The sequence below is a fragment of the Emys orbicularis genome, chromosome 1 (genome assembly GCF_028017835.1).
Source record: "Emys orbicularis isolate rEmyOrb1 chromosome 1, rEmyOrb1.hap1, whole genome shotgun sequence".
NCBI classification, from domain to species: domain Eukaryota; kingdom Metazoa; phylum Chordata; order Testudines; family Emydidae; genus Emys; species Emys orbicularis.
Genome location: NC_088683.1, coordinates 91,651,576 through 91,677,859, shown reverse-complemented (window position 1 = coordinate 91,677,859; position 26,284 = coordinate 91,651,576). Strand labels below are relative to the sequence as shown.

At 46.8% G+C, this 26,284-nt stretch overlaps 1 protein-coding gene across 1 annotated transcript in view; it reads left to right on the top strand.

Annotated features, from left to right (window-relative positions):
• The window catches only part of AGBL3 (AGBL carboxypeptidase 3), a 45,262-nt gene extending 20,933 nt beyond the window's left edge, over positions 1–24,329 (top strand). Inside the window, exons 11-20 of the mRNA XM_065420863.1 lie at positions 213–279; positions 9,944–10,012; positions 12,817–12,870; positions 14,322–14,376; positions 14,925–14,996; positions 16,356–16,544; positions 17,665–17,713; positions 19,183–19,385; positions 21,176–21,425; positions 24,023–24,329. Coding sequence (XP_065276935.1) covers positions 213–279; positions 9,944–10,012; positions 12,817–12,870; positions 14,322–14,376; positions 14,925–14,996; positions 16,356–16,544; positions 17,665–17,713; positions 19,183–19,385; positions 21,176–21,425; positions 24,023–24,329 — 1,315 coding nt within the window. The remainder of the gene's footprint in view (positions 1–212; positions 280–9,943; positions 10,013–12,816; positions 12,871–14,321; positions 14,377–14,924; positions 14,997–16,355; positions 16,545–17,664; positions 17,714–19,182; positions 19,386–21,175; positions 21,426–24,022) is intronic.
• The last annotated feature ends 1,955 nt before the right edge of the window (positions 24,330–26,284 follow it).

Here is a 26,284-nt window from a genome sequence, read left to right as displayed (position 1 = left end):
TGTTATATTGCTTAACTCCAGGTCCTGCAGCCTATACAGTGGGATTGTGTGCTTTAGATGAGAGAAATGTGAAAACCACAATCTATACAGCATTCCCAATAGGGTTACTATGGGGGCAGGGCAGGGCACTGGCTTATTATATGGATGAACTCAACAAAATATTTTTTCCAGTCCAAAACTAAGGAAATAAAACAATGTTCCATCTTTCACAGTACCCACGTTTCTGACAGCTCAGACTCCAACGATACAGCTGCACACTGGCTAAAACCAGATACTCAGGTACACTATAAACTTCTCTCAGCTGCTTAGATCTCTTTACTGGGTGTAGCAAGAAAGAAATTGCTCGAGTTAAAAGAACAGTTTTATGTGCTTAGGCTAAACGGGAGGTGAAAGTACACCTCTACCCCGATATAACGCTGTCCTCGGGAGCCAAAAAATCTTATTGCATTATAGGTGAAACGGTGTTATATCGAACTTGCTTTGATCCGCCGGAGTGCACAACCCCGCCCCCCCGGAGCACTGTTTTACCACGTTATATCCAAATTCATGTTATATCGGGCCGCGTTATATCGGGGTACAGGTGTATGTAACAAACTAGTCATAATGCTAGTTAATACATTGAATATGCCTCTGGATTCTCCTCCTGAATAGTGTTAAGTACAGTTAATAGACTGTGTTGGTCTATCGCAGGGGAGCGCAAACTACGGCCCGCAGGCCGGATCCTGCCTGCCCTGGCCTCGCACCGCTCCCCGAAGTGGCCAGCACCACCTCCCTGCAGCCCCTGGGGGAGGTGGGGGCAGAGGGCTCCGTGCACTATCCTCGCCTGCAGGCACCGCCCCCCGCACCTCCCATTGGCCAGGAACACGGAACCACGGCCAATGGGAGCTACAGGGGTGGTACCCGCAGGCGAGGGCAGCGCACGTTGGAGCTGCCTGCCCCACCCCACCCCCAGGAGCCACTGCCAGACATGCTGGCCACTTCTGGGAGCGGTGCGGGGCCAGGGTAGGCAGGGAGCCTGCCTTAGCCCTGCTGCGTGCCGCTGCCACCCCAGAGCCACTCGAGGTAAGCTGTGCCTGGCCGGAGCCCACACCCCGAACCCCTCCTGCACCCCATGCCCCAACCCCCTGCCCTGAGCCTCCTAACCTCCTGCCCTGAGCCCCCTCCTGCACCCTGCACCCCATCCTGCACCCCTACCCCCTGCCCTGAGCCCCCCGCTGCACCCCTCCTGCACCGCAAACCCCTGCCCTGAGCCCCCTCCTACACCCCACACCCCGCACCCCTCCTGCACCCCAACTCCTTGCCCTGAGCCGTTTCCTGCACACCCCCTCCCACACCCTGCACTCCTTCCCACACCCCAACCCCCTTCCCCAGCCCTACATTCATGGCCCTGCATACAATTTCCCCACCCAGATGTGGCCCTTGGGCCAAAAAGTTTGCCCACCCCTATTCTATCGCTTGTCAGTGAGCTGTACAGTATTTCCAGGTGCAGTCCAAATCTATAATGCAGAACAGTAAACAAAATTAGGGTTTTCACACAATGTTCTGTAATTGTCATAATCTTCTGTACTAAGTTCTTCAGAATTTTGTTTTCCATTTCAAAAGAAAAACAGTTTCTAGCTTTTCTGGTTACAAAGAAATATTTTTGCAGTTTAAAAGAATAAGCAGATATAGGATCGTATTATGCATAATTGGAATGCATTGGAGACAACTTTTTATTACAGAAGGTGGAGGAAGCGACTAGGGGAGAGGCAATTTTAGATTTGATTCTGACAAACAGGGAGGAACTGGTTGAGAAGTTGAAGGTGGAAGGCAGTTTAGATGAAAGTGATCATGAAATGATAGAGTTCTTGAGTCTAAGAAATGGTAGGAGGGAAGACAGCAGAATAAAGACAATGGACTTCAAGAAGGCAGACATTAGCAAACTCAGAATTGGTAGTTAAGATCCTGTGGGAAGCAAGGCAAAGGGAAAAAAAGAGTTCAGGAGAGTTTGGCAGTTTTTAGAGAGACATTATTAAGGGCACAAAACTATCTCAAAGCATAGGAAAGATAGGAAGTATGGTAAGTGACCATCCTGGCTTAAACAAGAGATCTTCAATGATCTGAAACTCAAAAAAGAGTCATACAAAAGTGGAAACTAGGTCAAATTACGAAGGATAAATATAAAAAAACCAACACTGGTATGTAGGGACAAATTAAAAAGACCAAGGCAAAAAACGAGATTAAACTAGCTAGGGACATAAAGGATAACAAGAATGTCATAGAGAGTACACTTATGAAGTTTGCAAGCTGGGAGGGGTTGCAAGTGCTTTGGAGGACAGAATGAGAATTCAAAATGATCTTGACAGACGAGAAATGGTCTGAAATAAATAGCATGAAATTCAGTAAGGACACATGCAAATTACTACACTTAGGAAGGAATAATCAATTGTGCATTACAAAATGGGAAATAACTGCCTATGAAGGAATACTGCAGAAAAGGATCTGGGGGTTCTTCTTTGAGTGCTTGCTTATGTCCATTCCAGTGTAGGTGTGTGCTCTCCCCAAGCACTGCCGCTGGAAAGTTTTCCCTCAGTGGTATCCATTGGGTTGCCTCTGGTGCCCCCTTAAGTCACGCCCTCATAGCACCGATATATAGGACCACGCCACCCCTTCAGTTCCTTCTTACCACCCATGACGGTCGCTGGTACTCCTCTTCATTCGTGCGTTTTTCCCGCAAGTACCTTCTCACATTGAACTTGTTTTGTACAATGTAAATAGTTACCTTTTTAAAGTTGAGTTTTAGTTAGTTAATTAGCTAGTTAGTAGTATAGTCAGCAGCAAAGCCTGCTTAGTAGGGCTAGCCCTTCCCCAGCACCAGGATATGCTTCAGTCCCCGGAGTTCAAACCATGGGCGTCGTGCCATAAACCAATGCTGGTTAGTGACCCACACGCTAGCTGCCTTAAGAGCCTGGGGTAGGCCCACGTGCAGTAGTGTTGCAGAATCTGCAGGGGCTTCAAACCCAGAACAAAAAAGGATAGGGACACCAGACTTAAGTTCCTCCTCATGAAGGCAGTGCTCTGTCCCCCTTTGGAGCCAAGTCATGTGGACTTGGCACCAAGCACTTCGACTTCTGTGAGAAGTGCCCTGGCGTCTCTGAGGGAGGCACAGCGCTATTCTCCCTCCCTGGCACCGAGGAAGGACTCCACACCTACGGCCCAGGGCTCCCGGCACCGACATGCATCCCCGGCGCCGAGGAAGTCAACTCCAGGACGGGACTCTTGGCACTGCTCTCCATCACCGGTGCTGACAAAGAAGCAGAGAAACACTGACTGGGGGCGTTCTCCAACTCCAAGGTCTATGGGCCATAGAGACGCCAATAGAGTGTGACCTATGCTGGGCCATTCAGAGACACCAGTGGGGCATGCAGTACCGTTGACTCCAGCCCTGGGAAGGGCACTGTTGATCCGGTACCATTGGGCTCTCCCAGGGTTCGATAGCCCTGATACTACCATCTTCACCGGAGATGTTTGAGGCAGCGAGGGACTAACTATCCCTCCCGGTGCCGCCATCCCCAACCATTCGAGAACTGACAGTGGTAGCACTGGAAACAAGGACCAATGCGACACCGAGGCAGGTGCTGTCGAAGGGCAAGCCAGACATTTTGGCGCAGTACCAATCTCCTCCCTCCCAGCACCATTCTCCAACACTGGTTGGCAGTGTTCCCTCTAATTTTTCCCACACATGTGCGGAATGAATTTTGTTATGTGCACCAATGTGGAGGTGATGTGTGACACATCACCTCCATATTGGTGCACATAACAAAATTCATGTGGTGGGGGTGGAGCTGAGGGGTTTGAAGTGTGGAAGGGGGCTTAGGGCTAGGGCAGAGGGTTGGGGTGCAGGGATGTGAGGGCTCTGGCTGGGGGTCAGGCTCTGGGGTGGGGCCAGGGATGAGAAACTCAGAGATGGGGTGCAGGGGTGTGAGGGCTCCGGCTGGGGGGGTGGGCTCTGGAGTGGGGCCAGGGATGAGGGGTTTGGGGTGCAGGCTGCCCCAGGGAGAGAGGACTCCCCCCCAGATCTCTCTCCCCGCAGCAGCACCTGGGCTGGGGGGAAGAGGCACCTCTCCATGCCATGGCAGCTCTGGGGCTGGGGCTGCAGGATAGGTGCCCCTTCCCCAGTCCCAGCAGGTCTGAGCCGGGGCTGGGTTTGGGCTGGGGGAGGGGCATCCTGGCCATGCCTAGGTCCAGGCCGTGCTGCCCGGGCCGGGCCGGGCCAAGCTGCTGTGGCTGCACCTGGGGCCACGCCGCCTGGGCTGCACCTGGGGCTGGGCCAGGCTGGGCTGCTTCGGCTGCGCCTGGGTCCAGACTGGGCCGCGCCACCCCGGCCGCAGCAGAGTTGGGAGCTTGCACGGTGCTAAATAGGCTGCTGTGTGGCCACGCTGTTTACAGGAAATTTAGCCAGTCGGTACCGCTCTGCCCTGGTCGCCAAGAAGTGACTCCTCGGACTCTAATTCTGAAGCGGAGTCCTATGCCTCACACAGGAGCAGACACTACTCCAATTGGTGATACCCTACGGCGGCTGACATGACCCAGGGCAGGCTGCCAACGGCCTGGCCACCAGCACAGTGGCAAATGCCACTGCAGTGGCCATTCTGGAATCCCTGGGCTTTCCATCCACTCCATGGCCCCCAATCCAGAAGGTCCTACTCCGTCATATTGAAGTCAAGAGTTCCCCCACCATCCTCTTCGGAACAGGGATCAGTCCCCGGTGCTGAGCCTGGTACCGACCTACAGGACCCACCCCCACGGGACCCATCCAGGGCAGAGGGAGAAGAACACAGACCTGTGCCTGTACAGGCTCCTACTTCCTCCTCTCCCAAAGAGGCGGTGGCAGGAACAACTATCGCCCTCCCAGGACGATTACAGGGTGCACCAGGAGCTCCTGAGGAGGGTAGCCCAGAACCTGGGTATCCAGGTGGAGGAGATCTCCGAATCCTCCCATGCCCTAGTGGATATTTTAGCAGCCTGAGGTGCTAAAATATCATTGAATGATGATGCCATCCTGGAGCCTATAAAAGCTCTATGGCAGACTCCTGCATCCCTCCAACCTACTGCAAAGACAATGGAGAAGAAGTACTTTGTCCCTCCCAAAAGGTATGAATTTTTGTATACACATCCCCCACTGGGCTTGCTGGTTGTTTCAGCAGCAAACAAAAGGAAGAGACAGGGTCAACAGGGGCTGACTCCCAAGGCTAAAGATGCCAAAAATCTGTTGTCCTATGAAGTTCAGCAGACAATTCAGGACCTTCCATTTGAAGGCAAATCGCTTTTTTTGGAGCAGACAGACTCGAAGCTGCATAGCTTAAAGGACTTTAGAGCCACCCTTAAATCCCTGGGGCTGCATACACCAGCCCCCACCAGGAAGCATTACAAGCCCCAAGGCCCAACCAATGGCCTGCTTCTATCCACCACAGCAGAGACAGGAGTACAGCAGGAGAAGGAACAGAGACTACAAGAGGAGGCCTCTGTCCCAATCCTCGTCTGCCCCAGTGCCTGCCTCCCCCCCCCTTACCCGAGACACTCGGGAAGGTCTAAGCAGGCCTTTTGATGGGACGCTCAGGGACGACTTACCAGGACGCGGTATGGATTCAATTTCTCTGGAGTTTGTCGACTGGTTATCCCACCTCTATCGTGTGTGGGCGCTCATTACCTCAGATCGCTGGGTACTATGCATGATAGAAGTGGAATATACCCTTCAATTCAGTTATTCCCCTTCTTCCCACCCTCCCTACCCATCTCTTTTCAGGGACCCCAGAGTTCAGAGTGGGGATGGAACCCTGACAGTTTCCATTTATTATAGCTTTCTGTTTTAACATAATACAAATAGTAAAAGGAAAGCTATAAAACTGAAACCTATATACCAAAAGTGGCCTGCCCCTAAAATCCTTTAAAAACAAATGCACATAGGCATTCTGGATGACTGGGCTGATTGATTCTATGATTTCATTTGGATGACTCTAACTTTTGGGTCGTTTTGATGATGTTTGGTTAAAACTAAAGCTTTTCCACCCCTCTTTGCTCCATGCAAAAGAAACCAAGCAATGTATGCTGTGTACTATAAATTACACCATTAGTGCTGTGTAATTACCATGACTATTTTAACTCTGATTTAATCAGATTTATTTCTTATCAGAGATTGATCCACCATGTCTTTTATGTGGGAGTTTATTTGGCATTTCTGTGCCCTGCAGGCCTCCTCAAAGAATTACCATCTTTAACCTCAGTCTAAGAGTTATCCACTTATGAATTATAAATCCAGATGTCCAAATATTTAGGTCAAAATTTTCCAGTTGTGGGTGTGAAGAATTAATATTTACCTGTTAAAACCAGCTGACTAAAAATTTAAAACAGATTCTAGACTTACCAGCAAATACTGATTTATACAAAAATAAACTGGATTTTTCCTGACACTTTCAAACTCTGCATTCCCTCTGCCCCACCTCCAACCATCAGGTTAGCATTGTGCATGTTTATCCTAATGAGTGACCCAAGACCGGTGGGCTGTGGGGAGTAGCCAGCTGAAAGCAGTGTGAAAAATCTTCCCCAAAACCTGAGCTTTTTTACCAAAAATCCCTCCCCTGAATTAAAAAAGAAAAAAACCAGTAAAGCTCAAACTCAGTTATATGATCCCATGATAGCAAAGTACAATGATGTATCTTTATATATTCCTCTCCTTGATTCCACCCAGAAAAGACCATGGTTCTAGTCAAGGAGGGCTGACTTTGATTCCATCAGCATTACTCCTGTGCTGACTATAAAAGCCACTGAGTATTTTTGTGGTCCTGTTGTAACCTGAGTTAACTGATTCAAGTATTTTGGCAGTTAGATAACACCTTTACAAGTGTTAATATAGACCAAGGGTGGGCAAACTACGGGCCACAGGCCAGATCTGGGCCATCAGGGCTTTGGATCCAGCCCACGGGATTGGCACCCCCGTGGTGCCGTAAGGCTAAGGCAGGATCCCTGCCTGTCATGGCCCCACACCGCTCACGGAAGCTGCTGGCACCACGTCCCTGCGGCCCCTGAGGGTGGGGGGGCAGAGGGCTCCACCCACTGGCCTCGCCTGCAGGCACCCGCCCTCCGCAGCTCCCATTGGCCAGGAACGGGGAACCACGGCCAATGGGAGCTTCGGGGGAGGTACCCACAGGTGAGGGCAGCGCACGGAGCCCTCTGCCTCCCCCCCCCAAGGACCACAGGGACGTGGTGCTGGCCGCTTCCGGGAGCGGTGCGGGGCCAGGGCAGGCAGGGAGCCCGCCTTAGCCCCGCTGCCCACCGCAGCCACTCCGGAGCCGCTCCAGGTAAGCAGCGCCGGGCTGGAGCCCACACCCCGAACCTCTCCTGCAACCCTCCTGCACCCTGCCCTGAGCCCCCTAACCTCCTGCCTTGAGCCCCCTGCCGCACCGCTCCTGCACCCCAACCCCCTGCCCTGAGCCCCCTGCCGCACCCGCACCCCTCCCTGCACCCCAACCCCCTGCCTTGAGCCCCCTTCCTCACTCTGCACCCCCTCATGGACCCCAACCCCCTGCCCTCAGCCCCCTCAGACACCCTGCACCCCTCCTGTGCCCCAACCCCTTGCCCTGAGCCCCTTCCTGCACACCACACCCCCTCCTACACCCCGCACTCCCTTCCGCACCCCAACCCTCTGCCTCAGCCCTACATTCATGGCCTTGAATGCAATTTCCCCACCCAGATGTGGCCCACGGGCCAAAAAGTTTGCCCACCCCTAATATAGATGCCCACAAAAGTTCGTTCCAGGACACACACATTTGTGGTTTACCCAAGGGCTCAGGATGCAAAGCACTACAGTATAACCTTGGTTATCCAAATGTCATGGGGGACACGAAATCATTTGGGATAACTGTGATTTCAGGCAATAGAGGAAATTTTCAATGAAAATAATAGACATTGGGGGGACATGACTCTGTTTTTATCCAGACCCCAGTTAACCAAGACAGTGGAACTTCATAGAAATGTAAGGTGCTGCTGTTTCTCATCCATATAAATTCTGGTTTGTTGTTAGGTAAAATCCAAGAAGAAGTGCATGAAAACAAAGAAAGAGAGGAATTCCTATCTAGAAACACTGGAAAAGAACCATACAAAACATACACAAGAGCAAGTGGTAGGGCATGATTATTTCAAGGGTTATATACATGCTAGACAGTGAATTGTAGTAGCATTTATCCATCCAACAGAATTAGGAGGATCACTAGAACCTTAACATTTTGCACTAATGACTGCATTGTGAATTACTACTTTGCAAATTAGCCAGTAAGCAAGCAACCAACCAATAAAAAAGTAAGGATGTTGCAATCCAGATACTGCAAGATACAGAGTATCACCCGTGAAAGACTAAAGTCAATGGGTGTTGAGGATGCTCAGCACTTCACAGAATCAGGCCTTTATTTGGTGAATTTCAGTTCTAATTACTTCCGACCTCACCTCACATTCTGCTAACACATATAGTGTAGTATATAGTGTCAAAATAATGAAATCCTATTCATATGACCTTTCACCATGCCATTTGCTAATAAATCTTTGCTGAGATGTGGAAAGAGACTAAAAATGTGTTGTGCACATTGTACATTGTGTGGACTATCATTTCTACCATATGTATGATAGTAGCAAGAAACAGTAAACTGTTGTGTAAGCTGTTACTTGGGGAAGATTAATAACTTTTGCCAGATCTGTAAAGCATAGTAAATCACCATTTCTGGAAAAAAAATTACTACTATTTGAGTACTTGCTGATGCAGTATGTTGTGCAATACTCTTCCTCCTCTGAGGATCTGGGTTCAATTACTAATTTAAGTGACAAGATCAGTGATCTTATCAACATCCTCTCTTGTGGCCTCGAAGAAATGGCCACAGAATTTTGTATCATTTGTTAAAGCTGTCAGAAGAGGGTTAGGACTTGAATCGCCAGGGATATCCTGGGTCACTATTTAAGTACATTGTCCAACTGCCCTGGGGGGAAGTTTGCATGCAGTCCTCACCCACACTTTGCCTGACCAAGTCTAGAAAACTAAAATAGCTCACAAATTTTAAAGAAAAAATAGTAATAAGTTAACAGCTTTCTCCATTATATGCCTTTTTGGGGTGTATGTATACTGTAGTGTTGGGGGTTTTATTAATGGTTTAGATCAGAGAGGTCCCCAATCTATTGGGCACTCTCCCCTAAAGGGGCGTGGAGGAACATTCTGGGGGGGGGTACAGCTGGGGCCTGGGCCAGCCCCCACAGGGGGCAGGGAGGGAGCACCACCCAGCTCCACTCCTGGCTCGCGACCCAGCTGCCAGCCCAGCCGTGGCTGCCGGCCCTGGGACCTGTTGGCTGGCCTCGGCCCCCGGCCTTTGCTCTGCTCCTGCCCCCATCCCCAGCTATCACCTCAGTCTCAGCCTCCTTACTCCTGTCTGTGTCCTCTCCTCCCAGAGCTGTTTGGCTCCAGGGGGGTGGAGGCACAGACAGAGGTAAGGGGGGATGTGAGGTAAAAAGTTTGGGGAACACTGGTTTAAATAGATTGATAAGCAGATGCCTCACAATCTGGGTTGTGCTCTGTGCTATATATACATAGCTCCCTCTACCGGAACCCCTATATTAATGTTATGGAATTACAAAAGAGTGGCAACAGTGCCACCAAGACCACCCCCCACCCTCGATCCCAACAGTTACAAGACAGGTATGCAGAGAAGAGGAAGAGTGGGGCCTGCTACCAGTTTGAGGTATGTTTGTGTCCAGGATTCATAACTGTTTTGTGACTAGAACGGTAAGAGGAAAGCACTGATCTTCAGGTGTTTGCCCACATCTCATGCTTTTAACATTGGAACCCTAGTATTCTGTAGCACCGTTTTCCTGAGCTGCAGTATTTTCCCTTATGTGTTAAGATGATTATTTATTGTTTTCCATTTAGAGAAAAGCCAAAACGTTGGAAGAGAATTTTCACAGCATCACTAAGAACAGAGGAACTGGAAGCAAAAATGTGAGGGCTTTTCAGTACTCTAAACTATGGAGGTATCTTCTTTCAGCTTAGGAAGTTGTTCTTTATCTGACCAGAGAATAACATATGAGCAGCATAATTCAGAAGGAGTGAGTTTGGACACACTGTTGTGATAAAACAACAATAATTAATCTGAAAAAGATCATTTCTTTTTACTGTAAAATGTATTTATCTTAGATCACAGGTTTCCAGTGAAAGGAAGATATCAACATCCAAGAATCTGAGAGAGGCCAAAGATGCTAAAATTCAGTCTCCACTAGCATGTTATTTGATAGCCTCACCCTTTCTGTAGGGACATGCATAGGGGTAGGGGATTTGACCAGATCCCCTCTGACCTCAGAAGCCACCTACTACTCTCCCTCTACTTCTGTAAAAACTTTCTCTCCATGATTTCCTTCCTATGGGGATTTCTGTCAGTCCTTTAAAATGTTACACTCTTCTCACATTTCTCCATCAATCCTATCAAACATTTTGGGGCCTGTAAAGAGGAGGGAAAGAAGAGGGTTATTGGGGTTCTAGAGAAAAAGGCATGGATGGTTCTAAATAATATTGGAAACCATTTCAGCCCAGAGTTCTGAATATCAAAATATTTGCACTATTCATGATATGTGATGCCAATTCACATTCCTTCCTATCTTTCAAAGGACCTTTCACATGGTACTTAGCGTTTATTAACTGACCAAGCTAGCATCTCTTGTGTTTAATTGTGTCAAAAGCACACTGTCAGCATTGTTGGATATAAAATCTGATTCTCTTATAACAAATAGCATGTTTAAATTAATACTTTAGTACACTATAGACAAATACACATGCCCAATCATGTTCCCCTTAAAGTCCATGGGAATTTTACCATTAGGTTGAAATGGAATAGAATTGGACTTCTGGCATATCAATGACAAGACCACTGCTGAGTGATCATAAAATAAACCAGGGATCGGCAACCTATGGCAAGTGTGCCATAGGCATCACGCGAGATGATTTTCAGTGGCACTCACACTGCCCGGGTCCCGGCCGCCGGCCTCGGGGCTCTGCTGCTGGCCTGGGGTTCTGTCTGCCAGCCCCCGGCCAGCCGGGGTGCCGGCCACCGGCCCTGGGTCCCAGCCACCGGTCCGGGGGGCTCTGCTACTGGCCTGGGGTACCGGCCCCCTGCAAGCCTGGGTCCCGGTTGTCAGCCCCGCTCAGCCCGCTGCCGGCCTGGGGTACCAGCTACCGGCCCCCTGCCAGCCGGGGTTCTGTCTACCGGCCCCGCTTAGCCCGCTGCCGGTCCCGGCCACCGGTCCAGGGGGCTCTGCTGCCAGCCTGGGGTCCTGGCCGCCGGCTCTGTCCTGTCCTCGGCCCGGCGCTCTGCAACCGCCCCCAGCTGTGGCCCACTGGCCCCAGCCTGAGACAATGAGGGGTGCAGACAGGGGCAAGAGGGGGCGCAGCTCAGCACCCCCACCTTAAAAATTGTTTCAGAGCCACTGGGATATTTTTAAGTCCTGATTTGCTGCTTATATCGCAGGATATGAGAAGCAAAGCAGTGTTTGCAGGACTGGAGCATTAGATTGGAAGCCCTAAAGCTTCAGGGGAAGTATTGTGTCTTTCTGGGGGGGAGGGGGGCAGCACCTAGTATACTGTGGGCTCTTTCAGAATACAAAAAATAGTAATTAATAATGCACTGTAGATCTAGAACTTAATACACTTTTGGTATTGATCAACTGTTGTCTCAGACTTCCCATTTCTAACCATAGTGCAGCTTCCATCCTGTCTGTTGATTTAAAGGATGCATGGTGTATCTTCCTGTTTTTTCCCAGATACATCTTACTCAGAAAGTAAAACTGATGGAGTTGCACAGTGTGTGCAGGGAACATGGGAATGAAGTTCTAAAGCAGGAAAGAGAGTCTTGGATCTTTTGTTATTAGAATAAGCCTTGTTGTGCCACAAAATCAGAGTGCTCTCAATGTCTGCCATTTTACTTATACTATTCTGTTGGTGGTCAGTGGGGATCTGCGCCGGCACAGGAGATCATCAGCATAGAATCTCTTACAAGTTCAAGGCCTATGTCTGATATTGAAGTTCAAAATGGTATCTCATATTTGTGTTTTTCTCCCCATCCCACTTTGGCCTCCTCTTGATACAACTAGGAGCCCCCCAACTCTAGCCCCTCCACAATTGAGGTCAGATTTTCAAAAGAATTCAGTATGTTGGATGCTGAATTCTTTATTTCGTAGGAGCTGAGTTCTTTTGAAAATGAGACTCTTATTGTGGGTCCTGATCACTGAAAATCTAGCTCTAAAGCCAAGATTTTCAAAAAATAAGAGCTTTAAGTTGTGCTCTTAAATCCCTGTATAAACACCTACATAAAGTGGCCAGTTTTTCAAAAGTGTTGAGTGCCAGCAGCATCCATACAGGTCAATGGGTGCCTTTGAGTGTTCAGCACTTTTAAAATTCAGGCCAGTTACTTAGATGCCTAACTTTAGGTTCCTATTTAAAAAAAAAAAAAATCTCATCCAAACTGTTCAGAATTGGTTTAGAGAAACCGTGTTTTAGATTGTGTTTAGAAACTGTTTTCAAACATGATGCTTTTTCTTGTGCAGATAAATAAAAGCCTGTTTGATATTTTCCCTTTATTGACTCCCATTGTGTACGATAAGTAAAATTGTAAAAGATGTTTAGAATTATTTCATTGCTTTAGTCTACAGAGAGCTCTCTGAACAATAGTAGCATGAAGTAGGTTATTGGTTTCCTTCTTTGTGGTGCCGATGGTGTCATTCTGTCATATGATTCATACGTTTCTCTTTTCAAAGGTTTCAGTCTATCTCCCCTTTAGTTCAAGAAGCAATGATGTCACCAAAGTCCAGGTACTTGTATTTGAGCAGAAAGAATCTTGTGATCTAGGAGGTTATAGTTCCTATTATAAATCATGCTGTCCAGAAGGATCAATCTGCATCCATCCCTAGTATGGTGGTTAGCTTTTGTTTGTTTGTTTATTTTTTTTACCCTGAGTACCCCTCACACATGGGATTTTAAAACAGTGGGCCCAGCTGAGAAGTGAAGGTGCAAAAAGGACATTAATTAAGGCCACAAGTCTAAATTAGTCCTACTCAAGAGTGTCAGTCCAAACTAGAATTTCGTGATAGAGAGCATGTAAAGTATGTGTAAATTTCAGGCATAGTAGACTGGTGAGCCAAAACAATGTTACAAGTATTACACAACCCAGCTTGAAGAGGCCAGTAGGAAAGATTCTGGTTGACACAGCAGACAGCACTTGTCAGGCAGGCTGCTAAATCCTGAGGAATCAAGAAAGTACAAAAAAAAAAGCAAACCTCACTGCCACTCATGCCACCACCTAAAGGAAGCCTTGTCAGGGTCCCTCAGATGGCCCAGGAACACTAAATATTGTATTCAAAAAGTACAGTGATACGCAGCCTGCTTTAGTAAGCACTGCCACTTATTAAATGCTACACTAGTTCTACAAATGAAGTGATGTGCACAAAGGGCCAGATTCTCCACTAGCATAAACCAGCATAACTCCATTGACTTCAGTAGAGCAATAGTATTTTACACCAGCTGAGTGTTTGGCCCAAAATCTTTTTAAAAGACTCTCAATCGGGATAGTGAGTTTCATCTTAAAGAATCTTGCTGTGGTGCTTCTCACTGTTGTGCAGTGCCAGAGATATAGTTGAGCAGAACATAAATAAAAGATGATAAATCCATGTCTCTACTACCATTGATTCATTTGCTTTATTAGTTCATGAACCTGGTAAAGAGACCCAGTCATCCCCAAAATCATATTTGTAAAATTATTTCATGTATTAGCTTTGCCACTAAAAATGATTAAGAAACATAAAACTGAATCTCTTTGCAAATAAAATTAATATTACATGAGTCTTCCTGCTTGATTTTTTTTCTCAGTTTGCACTACCATCCCCAAATTAAGAATTCCAGGAACAAGGTCTATCATGTGACCCAGTGTTTTCCATCAGTCTGCATGTCCCCAGTATCTCTACATCCTGCTTCACTCCCATGGTCAGTCTATTCCGCCCATCCCAACAGCAATCCAACCAGACAGTTCAGCCTTCCTGAAACCACTCAGCCTCAACCAATTACTCCTCTCCCACTTGAACAAACCACCCAACTTCTACCCAAGTTTTCACCTTCTGGAGAAATCATTGAACCAATTTGCACTCCCTCAACAAACCATTGAGCAGCAGCACAATGCCGTTTTTTCTTTCTGTCTCTCACACAGTTTCATTTATAGTAGACTAATAATAATAATAACATACATATATGTCTCTGTCCTCTCTTACAGACTAGCAGCATGGCATTACATAAAATACTTAAGGAAATTGATCCCATGGTGAAAGGTAAGCCTCACTTTTTGGAGAAGGGAAGAGGGGTATGAAGCCCCTGTAATCCATATATTGTCTTTTAGCACTGATAATTGATGGGATTTGTAGGACACAGCATTAGACTGCTGCTTCATGGGTCTACAACTGGGCAGAAAGACATCATACGCCCCACTAGCTTATCGTAGAGTTGGGAACCTATAAGTTAGGCTATGAGGAAAGTAGAAGAATACAATTACAAGTATGAGGCTTCCCTGCTCCCACCTCGCCCCACCCTACTGTTAATTTTTTGTTTTTTCATTGGATATTATTTATTTATTTATGTATGCCTTTAATAATTATTTATTCCAGAAAGATTCTCCACAGACACACAATCAATATTTTTGCCTTTACAAAATGTCATAACATTTCATTTGCAAAATGTTGCAAAGCTCAAAATACATCTTTGCTCACCTCTGACCTCTGGCCCATTTCTGACCTGGTTAAGCAACCATGGTGAAATGTTATGCAGATGGAAAACCTGAAGCTTGCTGTCCCTTAAATGCAATCTTTAAAATCTTTTCCAGAAGCTGTACCAGCTGTGCAAGCAAATTACACAGAACAGTATCTCAGTCCTTATTTTCCTGAACAGGGATTGGGTGAGTAACAGTGTGCATGTGTGTATCTATATTGTGTATCAATTAAGTATAGATATGTGATAACATATTTTTTCTATCTATAGCTGTACTGAGGATACTGGAAGTTGCCTTTCTGACATAAGTGGCCTCATCACTCATAGGGAGCCTATCAAGTTTGGCCTTCTGTAATAATAACAATAACATTATTAATAATAATAATTAATAATAAATAAGTAAGGAGAATGTGTGCATTTGAGAACCTAAAATGCAGGTATTCTGTGGAGGGTTTAACAAAACTCCTGACAGACCCTATGGAGTTGGTTCATGGTCAGGATTTATTGGTAACTCATAGGGATACATTTTAGACAGTAGCTTTCCCTTTTTTATACGTAAAGATCTTGTATGTTGTGAAGGCTGTTTAAAAAAACAAACCCATGATATAATACTGAGGGATAATAATAATGTCATACTGTAACAATTTGTTTTAATGGTAATTTCATGCTTTCCAGTCATGCTGCTTAAAAACAGGTCTCTGGATCCCTCTCTGTTTTTCCTGACATGAATTCAGAGCTGCTGTACCTTCCATTAGCAAGGGAGCTATCTACTTGATGGTTTTTCTCTTGTAGAATTTGATGGGAAGTAGAAAAATAATTTAAACTTTTCCTTACATTTTGCCTCCTTCTCCCTCTTTGGGTTAGTGGATCAAAGATGACAGCTAAGACTTTCCAAAATTCCACAAAAAGTTTTGTTGCTGGTCTCCAGCTTGCCAACTTTTTTATTAAATACTAGCAATTGAAGAGTTTTTATTGTTGAAATATATTGTGTTTCACTATTAAAAGAAAACCCACTATTTATTTAGAGTAAAAGTAGCTTCAGAGTGGTGTGTATATATATTCACATCTACACAGATATAGTACAAATACATATACCAGCCCAGGTATTCTGGAGGGACAGATTTAAAAAATCTGGCCTTGTATTTTTTTACCCCTCAGCCTCTAATTGTGGGCACCAAGAGTTCCAGGAATAATTGACTTCAGTGGGACTATTCATGTACTTAAAGTTAGGCACAGGCTTAAATGCTTTGCTTGTTCAAGGCCTGTCTGCAGAAGAAGAGGTTAACAAGGAACTTGAACATTCATTAGTGGAATAAGGTTTCTGAGATTTGGCCTGCAGCCTTTAGAGGGGTTATACGCTTTCTCTTTCACAGTCCTCAGCTATTGTATTCCATATCCAAAAATAAACAACTTTATAGAGATTTGTAGATTATATTCTGCCAGGTTTTCCTGAAAATGGCACTAGCTAAAGGAAGAATGATTAAAGCAATAATGGAAATGCATGACTAAATGCATTTATCTTTGACCTTGATTATTGTTTTCTTAGACTTGGACTGGACCAATGTGTCCCAACCTCTAAAACATTTCATATCCCAGAGACTTTTTCTCCCTCCTGCCATCCTCAAACAAATGTGCTATATAGGTTCAACAGCAGGGAATGGGGCAATCTCTGGGTGTCAGCTTCCCAAGGTGATGAATAGGCCGAAAGTGAAAGAAAAAAAGGCCCAGCGAAGAGGTGAGGAGTAGTGGAAACTGGGAGGGGTAAAACATATCTAGAAAATTGAATGCCATATTAACATTAGAGTTAATCGGGCAGCTGACAATCCCCAGAGCAAGACTGTTGGGATCTAATTATTATTTGTATTACAGTAGTGCTTAGGGGTGGGTTAGGTGCTCTATATGTACATGGGAGGAGACACTGTCCTTGCCTTTAAGAGTTTACATTGTAAGTAGGCAAGACATTCACAGTGAGGGTGAAAGGAAATATTATTGTCCCAATTTTACAGATGGAGAATGGAGGCTCAAAAAGATGAAATGACTTGCCCCAAGTCGCACAGGAAGTCTGTGACAGGGTCAGGTATTGAACCCAAAGACCCTGAGTCCCACATATTGAAACTAGGTGCAGTAGAGGGGACTTTTCTCTGGATTTTGATAGAACTATACTAACAAATGGATAGGGTTAGGGTTAGGGTCTTGTGGTTAAAGACAGACCTGGGAGTCAAGTAATTGAGGTTCAATTCCAAGCTCTGCCACAGTTGTCCTGTATGATCTTGGGCAAATCACTTAACTGCTCTATGCCTCAGTTTCCCCATCTGTAAAATAAAAATAATAATACTTCCCTGCTTCATAGGGGTGCTGAAACTAATTCATTAATGTTAGAGGTGCTCAGATGCTAAGGTATTGAGCACATTAGAAATTATTAGAAATTAAATAAATAAAATAAGCATTTACTCGTATTTAATTGAAGTTATAAAGTATGTTGCTCATCTACCAAACCTTGAATAGTCTAAATTTTGTTTAATCTGAAGGCTATTTGATCAGTTGTGCTATTTCAAATATCATGGTAAATCCAGCTGAGGTACTAGCAGAATAATGGATATATGATCCAAAGCCAAAATGTTCAAAGCTGCATGCCTAAAATTAGGCTACTAAATCTGTACTTAAGCACCTAAATAGGTGGCTTGATTTTCAGAGGTCCTAAGCACCCACAACTCCCAATGACTTAAGTTAGCAATCAAAAGTGGGAGTAAACTGTAAAGACAAAAATCAGGGTATTGTATTGTGTGACGAACTATTTCCTCTAAATCTGACATGCACATTCATTACAGTGATGATTTCTTTCCCACTTTTTATAGTAAAGCTGCCTGTTACAACCTCCATCAAGCAAGCGGGAAAATGCTTCAGGTAAGAGAACCTTATATTTGACTTCCAGAATTTCTCTTGGAGGGTAAAGAGTGATCCCAGCTTGATTTTTCAAAGTTCCTCTTTATGATGTGGAGAGGGAAATAGACTGAAACACAGATTAAAATCATTTACCAGGGGAAGGATGATCCCCTTTTGGAAGATGATTTTCAGAGCTGGTGGTGGTCGTGGCTTTTTTTCCCCCACTGATCTTTTTTATTTATCTGATTTTCTGTTCTTCTGTCATTTTGTCTTGCCATTTTAGGCCCCAGTTCTGCAAATCCTTATACATGTGCTTAACTTTAAGCATGTGATTTGCCCCACTGAAGTCAATGGGACTACTCACATACTTACAGATAAGACATGGATATCTGCACTTCCAGGTTTGGGCTGTCTTGGCAGTGAATTCTGAAGGCTGTATCCTCTTCTGGATGTGCAGGACTTTTATACCAGTAACACTGACGCTCAGTGTTCATTATGTACATAAATACCTACATATTGATAGGCTGTTAGTTCCCTTTGCTTGTTCAATATGCACTGTAAGCTATTCCTGGGTTGGCAGTGCCTGGTGGTATGTTATTCAAAAGTAGAATCAGTGCTACTGGTAGCCAGTCAAATTGCAGGATGGCAGAAAATTACTTATTACATTTGAAAGAGGATAAAGCTTCGGACAGTCAGCATCCAATTTATTTATAAAAAGTACCATATGCTTTAAAAAAAATACTTTTATGCCAAAGATGGCTTGCATGAGTGGCTAACGATAGACTTATGGTCTGAATCTCAGTATGCAGCAGAGAAAGAACCTTCACAAGAGCCAGACCAAGACTTGAAAACGCTTTGATTATTATTATTATTATTATTACTATTATTATTGTGGTAGCACCCAGGAGCACCAGTCATGGACCGGAATCCCAGCATGCTAGGCGCTATACAAACACAGGACAAAAAGCTAGTCCCTGCCCCGAAAGGCTTATGAAATAAGGTTAACCACTAAATTTTCTACATTGAGAGTTAAAGCAAAACCCACCTCTTTGTTCAAGCTTTCCCACAATAGTACCTTATTTCTCATACTTTTGTATTAAAAAAAATAAAAAGAAACTAAGCCTGTCTTCCCAGGAAGGGAAAAAAGAAATATCATTGTTCTTGTTTTTTACTCTTGTGCTACTCTGGTGACTCTCCAGTACTCCTGGGATGGGCATCAGTATAAGATCCTGGATGGATGGTGGTACAGTGGCCAAATGTCATTTGCATCAGTATCCATCAGATAAAATGATTGAGCCACCATAGTTTGTTTTGTACAGTTGAACTATATGGGAAAATGCCCCACTTTAACTTGGCATTAATGTAACAGCAGGAGATCCTCCAGCTGTAACAGTGTCCTTTTCTGTGTCATTGTCTTTTATATACATATATATAGTCACAAATTAGTCTGGAAATAAATTAATTACTGGTGTGAACGCCATCTCTTTCAGCTCTGAGAGACTGACTCAGGGTGCCGAAGAGAACATTCTTGAAAAGAATTGTTTGCCACTGGGGTTAGGAGAAATCATGTCCCAAGATGCAACCTTACCTAAGAGAGCAAACCTCTATTCACCGTTCTTCAAGATGACATCCCAAAGTGTAGAGAAGCACCAAGGCAGAAGGGTCACCAGCTGCACAGAAAAGACAGTTACCTGTACGAAAGGTTTTTTATATGTTTTTAATTAAAGTATTCTAGGTGCCAAGAGACAACAGGATTTGCTTTTGTTTAGTGCATTCCCTATTCCAGTTATCTCAGAGCATTTTACAAAGCAATGAGATGGATGATGGAAGTGCAATGATTGTGCTGAAAAATACAGCAACCATTAGGTTTTCAGCAATAACTTACATGCCAGAGGATGTCAGAATTGGTTTCATTGAGTAAATTTACCAGGACACAGGAGAAGAATCTATATCTTTTCCACTGGATGTTAACCTCTGCCCAATCTGCAGCACCCCCCACAGGGCTGAAGCCGGGTGAAGCATGGGACTGAAGTCCCGATCCCCGGCATCCCCCCCAGGACTGAAGCCGGGAGGGATGGGGTTGAAGCCCCAATCCCCAGCGCCCCCCTGCAGGGCTGAAGCCGGGGAGATACACGGGGCTGAAGCCCCGATCCCTGGCACCCCCCGCAGAGCTGAAGCCCTGATCCCCAGTGCCCCCCATGGGTCTGAAGCCGGGAGGCACGGGGCTGAATCCCAGAGCCCCGATGCTCCCTGTGGGGCAGAAGCCTGAGCCCATGGTGGGTTGGGTTGGGGACATGGAGGGCATTGCTCCCCCCACCCCAAAGTGCAGCGTAAGAGCACTGCAGTCCTGGGGGCAGCTCCACACCTCCCTGAGCCCCCCCCCCCCCCCCCGCCATCTCCTCTCCCCCCCCCTCCCCCCCTCCCCCCCAACCAGGTCGGAGGCGGGAAGCCAGAGCCGGGCAGTGCAGGGCAACTGCTGCTCTGGCTGGTGCCATGGAGCAGGCAGCGTTCCCTGATCTCCTGCTCGTGCCGCAGATTGAAGCTGCTCCTCAGCTCCCAGCCCCCTTTGCTCCCGCAGAGGCAGCTGGTAAGAGCCCCCCCGGGTGGGGAGACCCGGCTCCGTGGCTGGCAGATCCCTCCGGGAACAGGGACTGCAAGGGAGTCCTCCCAGCACACAGCCCCTAATACCCCTCTCCCTACATCCTGAGCTATGCCCTTCCTGCACCCTGAGCTACCCCCCCTGCCTGCACACAGCCCCTAGCCACGCCCCTCCCTCCCCTCCCTGCACCGATCTCCCCCCCACCTGCACACAGCCCCTAGCCACGCCCCTCCCTCCCCTCCCTGCACCCTGAGCTCCCCCCACCTGCACACAGACCCTAGCCGCCCCCTCCCTTCACCCTGAGCTACCCCCATACCCGCACACAGCCCCTAGCCAACCCCCTCCTTGCACCCACAGCCACCCCCTGTGTGCACACAGACCCAGTTACCCTCTGTCTGCACACAGCCCCTAGCTACCCCCTCCCTGCACCCTAAGCTGTTTTCAAATTTTTTGAGCTAAGCACCCCACCTTTGAGTTATAATTTAAATATATAAACTCCCTCCCTGGACCCCACCATGCAGAGGTGGCTCCAGCCCCGCTGACCCCTGCGCCCCCCCCCAATAGAAGTCAAACTACGTCTATGCCCAAGGCCCCTGCCCCGAGGCGCTCCCCCTCCCCTGGGCACTGGAGTTTTTATAGCATGTCGAGGGGGGCCTCAGAGAGAAAGTTGAGAACTCCTGCACTATAGTATATTAGGCTGTAAAGCATGTTGTAGATCACTTCTCATACTGGATGCACCCCTGCTGCTAGACTTTGCATTTCTTGTAAGTTAAACTAAACTATCAGAGTAGGTTTCCATTTCACTAAAACCATGTGTCATCTTAGCTAATAAAGAATTCACACATGGCTGATGTGGTGTAGCTTTGTTTTCCTTTTTGGCCCAGATCTGGATCACAATGGAAAGAGCAGTTCAAGCAGGGAAGAAAGAAAAGTGAAGAACAGGCCACCACTGAAAAGTGCAAGGTCCTGCCGAAACAGAACAAACCAGGAAGCGAATGTTAGGATGATCAAGTCATGCCAGACACAAGAATCATTGCAACTTTCTCTCCCTATAGTGCCTGGTGCAAAGGGCAGGCAATCCAATGAAAAGTGTCATGAGGGTGAACCACAGCCAAAATCCTTTGGCCAGCACCGGTAGGTGAAGAAGAGTCCAGTTACTGAACTTGCCTATCCAGTCAGTGATACGTTGAATGTACATTGTGGCATGAACAATGAGGGTGTCAGGACTAACAGAAGCAAAAGTTCTTGCTTTATTTCTAAGCCATACGCAGCTGGACAACTGAAATATGAGGGATCTCACCCGCCAGGGCCGGCTCTAGGTTTTTTGCCGCCCCAAGCAAAAAAATTTTTGGCTGCCCCCCATCCCAGCCCTGGGCTCCTCGCCGGACCCCCCTGCTGCCCCAGCCCTGGGCTCTTCCCCCCCACCCACACCCCCTGCCGCCCCAGCTCTGGGCTCCCTCATTCCCCCCCACCATTGCCCCACACACACACCTCCTGCCGCCCCAGCCCTGGGCTCTCTCCCCCCCCCACCTGCACCCTCCTTCCGCCGCAGCCCTGGGTCACTGGTAACTCGCTCCCACGGCAGGTCATTCAGCAGGAATTTTAGATGTGCACAGAACACAGACAGGATTGGTTCCCATATGGTTACAGAACTGCAGTAAAGTGGAACAATTTTCAGCTTATGTGATTGGAGGATATCTGGATGCATATTATAAGACTGTCCTACATAAATGAAGAAAAGTTGAGGTGCCTTTATTATTCTTTTGTTCCTCTCTTTCTTTCTATGGGGAATTTGCCAATGCAATATCACTGTCTTCCTTTTAAACAAACAAACAAACAAACAAAAAAGGCAATGGCTGTTGAAAATAGCAATTCCAGTCCTAATAACCACTGGGAAGCATTTCTTGCTCAATTTTATCCTACTTTTTCTACAGCAAGTTACAGTGGATCAGTATATTTGATTTGGGAGAAATGAAGTAACAGCTGCCCAAACTGAGCTTGAGCACTCCTGAATTTTGAGGTGTTCAAATCTGGAAGGCAGGTGCTGGGGGGGGAGGGGGCTGTGGCTCTGCGGGGGAGCACGGCAGCATGTATGCAGCAGTGTGTCTGGCGCTGCGTGGAGCCAGACACGCTGGTCTGAGTGGCACGGTAAGGGGGCTGGGGAGTTGGATGGGGCTGATGTTCGGGGGGGCAGTCAGGGGCAGGGAGAAGCGGGGGTTAGATGGGTCGGGGGGCAGTCAGGGGACAGGCAGCGGTTGGATAGGCATGGGAGTCCCAGGGGTTTGTCAGGGGACAGGTAGGGGGTGGGGTCATAGGGAGGAAGTGGGGGGGGTCTCAGGAGGGGGCAGTTGGGGACAAGGAGAAGGGAGGCTTAGATAGGGGGTGGGATCCTGGGGGGCAGTTAGGGGTAGAGGTCCCGGGAAGGGGTGATCAGGGGACAGGGAGCAGGAGGGGTTGGGGTTTCTGTGGGGGGCAGTCGGAGGGAATGGATGGGGGCAGGGTGGGGCTACCCTCCCTCCCCGTGGAGTGTCCTATTTTTTGAATGTTAAAATATGGTATCCCTACTCACAGTGCAGCTCTCCATTCACTGCAGCATGAGGTCTCAGCTACCTCACTCCCTCCCCCTCTTTCCTGTTGGTAGTGGCCAAGGGAATGCTGGGAAATGTAGTTCTTTCCCTGCTCCAGGGCTGGCTCTATAGGCAGGGAGCTAACCAAGGAACTACAGCTCCCAGGGCCCCCTGTTGGTTCTCAGCTCCCATGCTGGATCCCTGCCGCCCCTGCAAATGGGCTGCCCCAAGCACGTGCTTGGTTTGTTCGTGCCTAGAGCCGCCCCTGTCACCGGCTCTGGGATTTCTCCATTCTCACTGCACGAGCTTACTTCTGAGTCTCTCCTGAGTAGAAACTTCCACTTGACTTGTGGTCTATCATATGCATTGTTTTTTTGTAATGCAAACTCCTACCCAGTAGGAACTGAGCTAAGAACATAGCCTTCATTTTTGTTTGGCATCTCAAGCTGATCTTGACTCTTGATCCCTGATATACATGTTGAGAGATTTATTCACCAAGCCATTCAACCTTTTGAGACTGACATGCATATCTCTTGATCTGTGATAGATAAATTGGAGGGTCATAAGCCATATAGATTATAATAATTATCATCTGTCATCCAGGAGAATCCCATAGCACTTTACAATCATACAAAATCTGTACATAGGTATCATTTTATTGACAATGGACACCTGTGAGTTGATTTGCAACCATTTAGAGGCATGATACTATACAACAGTTTAGCACAGGAAGTGAAAAATATCTCATATCCAATTGAACCCTAGCTATTTAAATTTCCCAACATGTTCAGTTACCCAGCATGCAATTTGGCTAGGACTGCCCTCTCACTACCTCTTCTTTATCTCCACCTCTCAATGGTTTGTACTCCAAAACTAAGTCAAAACCCAGTGCTGAGCAGTTCAACTGAGTGTGGCCAGCACTGGATTTAGCCAATAGTACAAGAAATCTCCTTTGATTATATTTGTATGCTGCTAGAAAGAGTTATTAACTACAATATAGAATTTGTAAAATACTTAGAATGATAGATCGATTGATTTGATAGACAGAATTGGAGGACATAGCCACCAGATGGTATTTTGTAGACATGTCTATAATACAAGTTGAATAGGGTGGACTGAGATACATGTAAGGCACTGACTGACATGTTTTGTTTTTCTATACAGAGCAGACCTGGCAACTTGTTCAGATATGAAAGGGAACATAGCCAGGCCTACATTATCAAGCAAAATGATTTTACTGCCCCAGCATGACAGCAGAGAAACATTCCATCCAGCATCTTTGCTATGTGCCATGAAGAAGACATCAACAAAAGGGTTATTGTGCAATAGTGAGACCAAGGCAGTGGCTAAGAGAAAAACTCTGGAGCCTGGGTCACAGACTGTACTTACAAGACCTTCCAGTCGCAACTGGGTGAATTTCCTGTCAGGCTTAGAAATTGATGCAAATGTTGTGAAAAACCTTACAAGCTAAAATATACTGCCAGCCAGGCTCCATTCAGACAGGACATCAACACTGGGAAATGAGTGGCTGCACATCAGATACCCTGAGGGATTAGGACTCCAGTCCTGGGGAAACCCTTTGGCAGGAGTGCTCTGAAAATGCAGCAGAAGTGTATACAATGCTAAGAAGTTTAGCCTCACACTGTCCTGAAAGACAGAGTCTAGATTTCCGGAACCTCTGAGTGACAGCTAAAGAAGGCACAGCATTTAAGTTTCTTTTCGAATTTTTTCATTTTTTAATTGTCAGTAAATTTCAGACATAAAAAAAACAGCTGAATCATCTGACTTCTTCAGAATTAAAGTGATGTCTGACCAGAATGGACAACTAAAAAGGGAAAGGATTTGTGTTACTCAATTCAGACCCTACCAGCCACTTTAAGAAACAGTGCTAATGGACTCCTAGGGGAATTCCATCCAGTTCTGTACTGCTGAAGGTTGCTAGTCACAGATTAAGACCTTTGGGGGAATATAGGGAATACAGATCAGGGACTGCCTATGCTAGAGAGTCTGGGGAAGTAAAGGAGGATGCTGTTCCACTGTGCGGCAAAAGCAAAAAGCAGAAGTTTATTCTAAAATTAAAAAGCTAAAAGTAAGTAAAGTGCCTTAAAAAATTCCATCTTGTCACATGCCTTGCTATGGTGCTGGATCCCAGATGTGACTAGAACTGCTGTCTTTGTTGCTGTCCATCTAATCCATTGTGTTTATGCCTATTTAATATTTGTTCCTTCCCCAAGATAGGCCGGGATTAATCCCAAGGACACTAGCTCAGGGTTTGAGAACATCAGTAGAGTTGGCTAAACAGTGCTAAGTGCAGAGATGCTTTTCTCAGTACTCAGATGATACCTGTGTCCACTGTATCCCAGAACCTCGCTGTGTGTTTAGTGTTTGTTGTGACTAGAATAAAGGTGTGGTGTTCAAACATGTGACCCTATGAGAAGAGCTCAACATATGGTACAATGAAGCAATGCGTGTTTCTGGTTTTATTCCTTGAACTGATATACAGTGTTCCCCACAAAATAGAAATTATTAGACATTCTTACAGTCAGTAATCTGAACAGGAAGTTTCCTGGAAACCCCAGGACTGGATTTCCATGTAATTCCTAATTGCCTCAGTTAATGATAGGCACCGTAGGAAACCTTCAAGTAGTGGGACAGATCCTGAGCTGTGACCAACGCGGCTCAGCATAGCTCCAGAGCAGATTGTAAAGGTGCCGTTTGCACCCTCCTGATCATTGGGCAGCTCAGCACCAGGCCAGTCCACTGGCACAGATTAGATCAGCCTACTTTAATCTGCACCAACAGTCAGCAACCTCCAGGGCCTATTCTGGCAGCCACAGCTCTGAGGCAGGATGGCCTACAAGCTGCAGTAGCCATACACCATCAGAGAGGTTTCTTCTCTGCACAGGGAATCCTCAAACAGCCAAGGAGAATTCCCACGCAGCTGAGTAAACTGGCTTCAGGGCAGTTTTTCAGGGAGGTTCAATGAGCGCTCATGCAGTTTGTGATGAATCCTGGAACAGGGGCGGTGAGTTATATGGGCCTATGGTTCCCATGCTCCAGCAATATTCAGGGCACAGGGGCCCAGCTCCACCAATGTTTGGGGCTGGGTCTCTCCCCCAACCCCACCTGCCACCCCACATGACTCCCACAGAGCATCCCCTGACCCCACTTCACCCCAATCTCTCTCCGGAGTTGAGGGTGGGGAAAAGTTTGTTGATTGTCAGTTTTCCCTCTGAACTCTTGTCGCTCTTGTTTTTGAATGAGGATTTCTTGCTCCGGGGAAGTGTAACTCCCTGGACCCGAGAGGGGCCCTAGGAGCACGTGCAGTGCCAGTGGTGCAGGGTGAGTGTGCTGTCAGGTGGGAGAGGGGGATCCTCCCCTGGTACTCGCTGCTGCCGGCGGGGAGAAGATTGGGGGGAGTCCTCT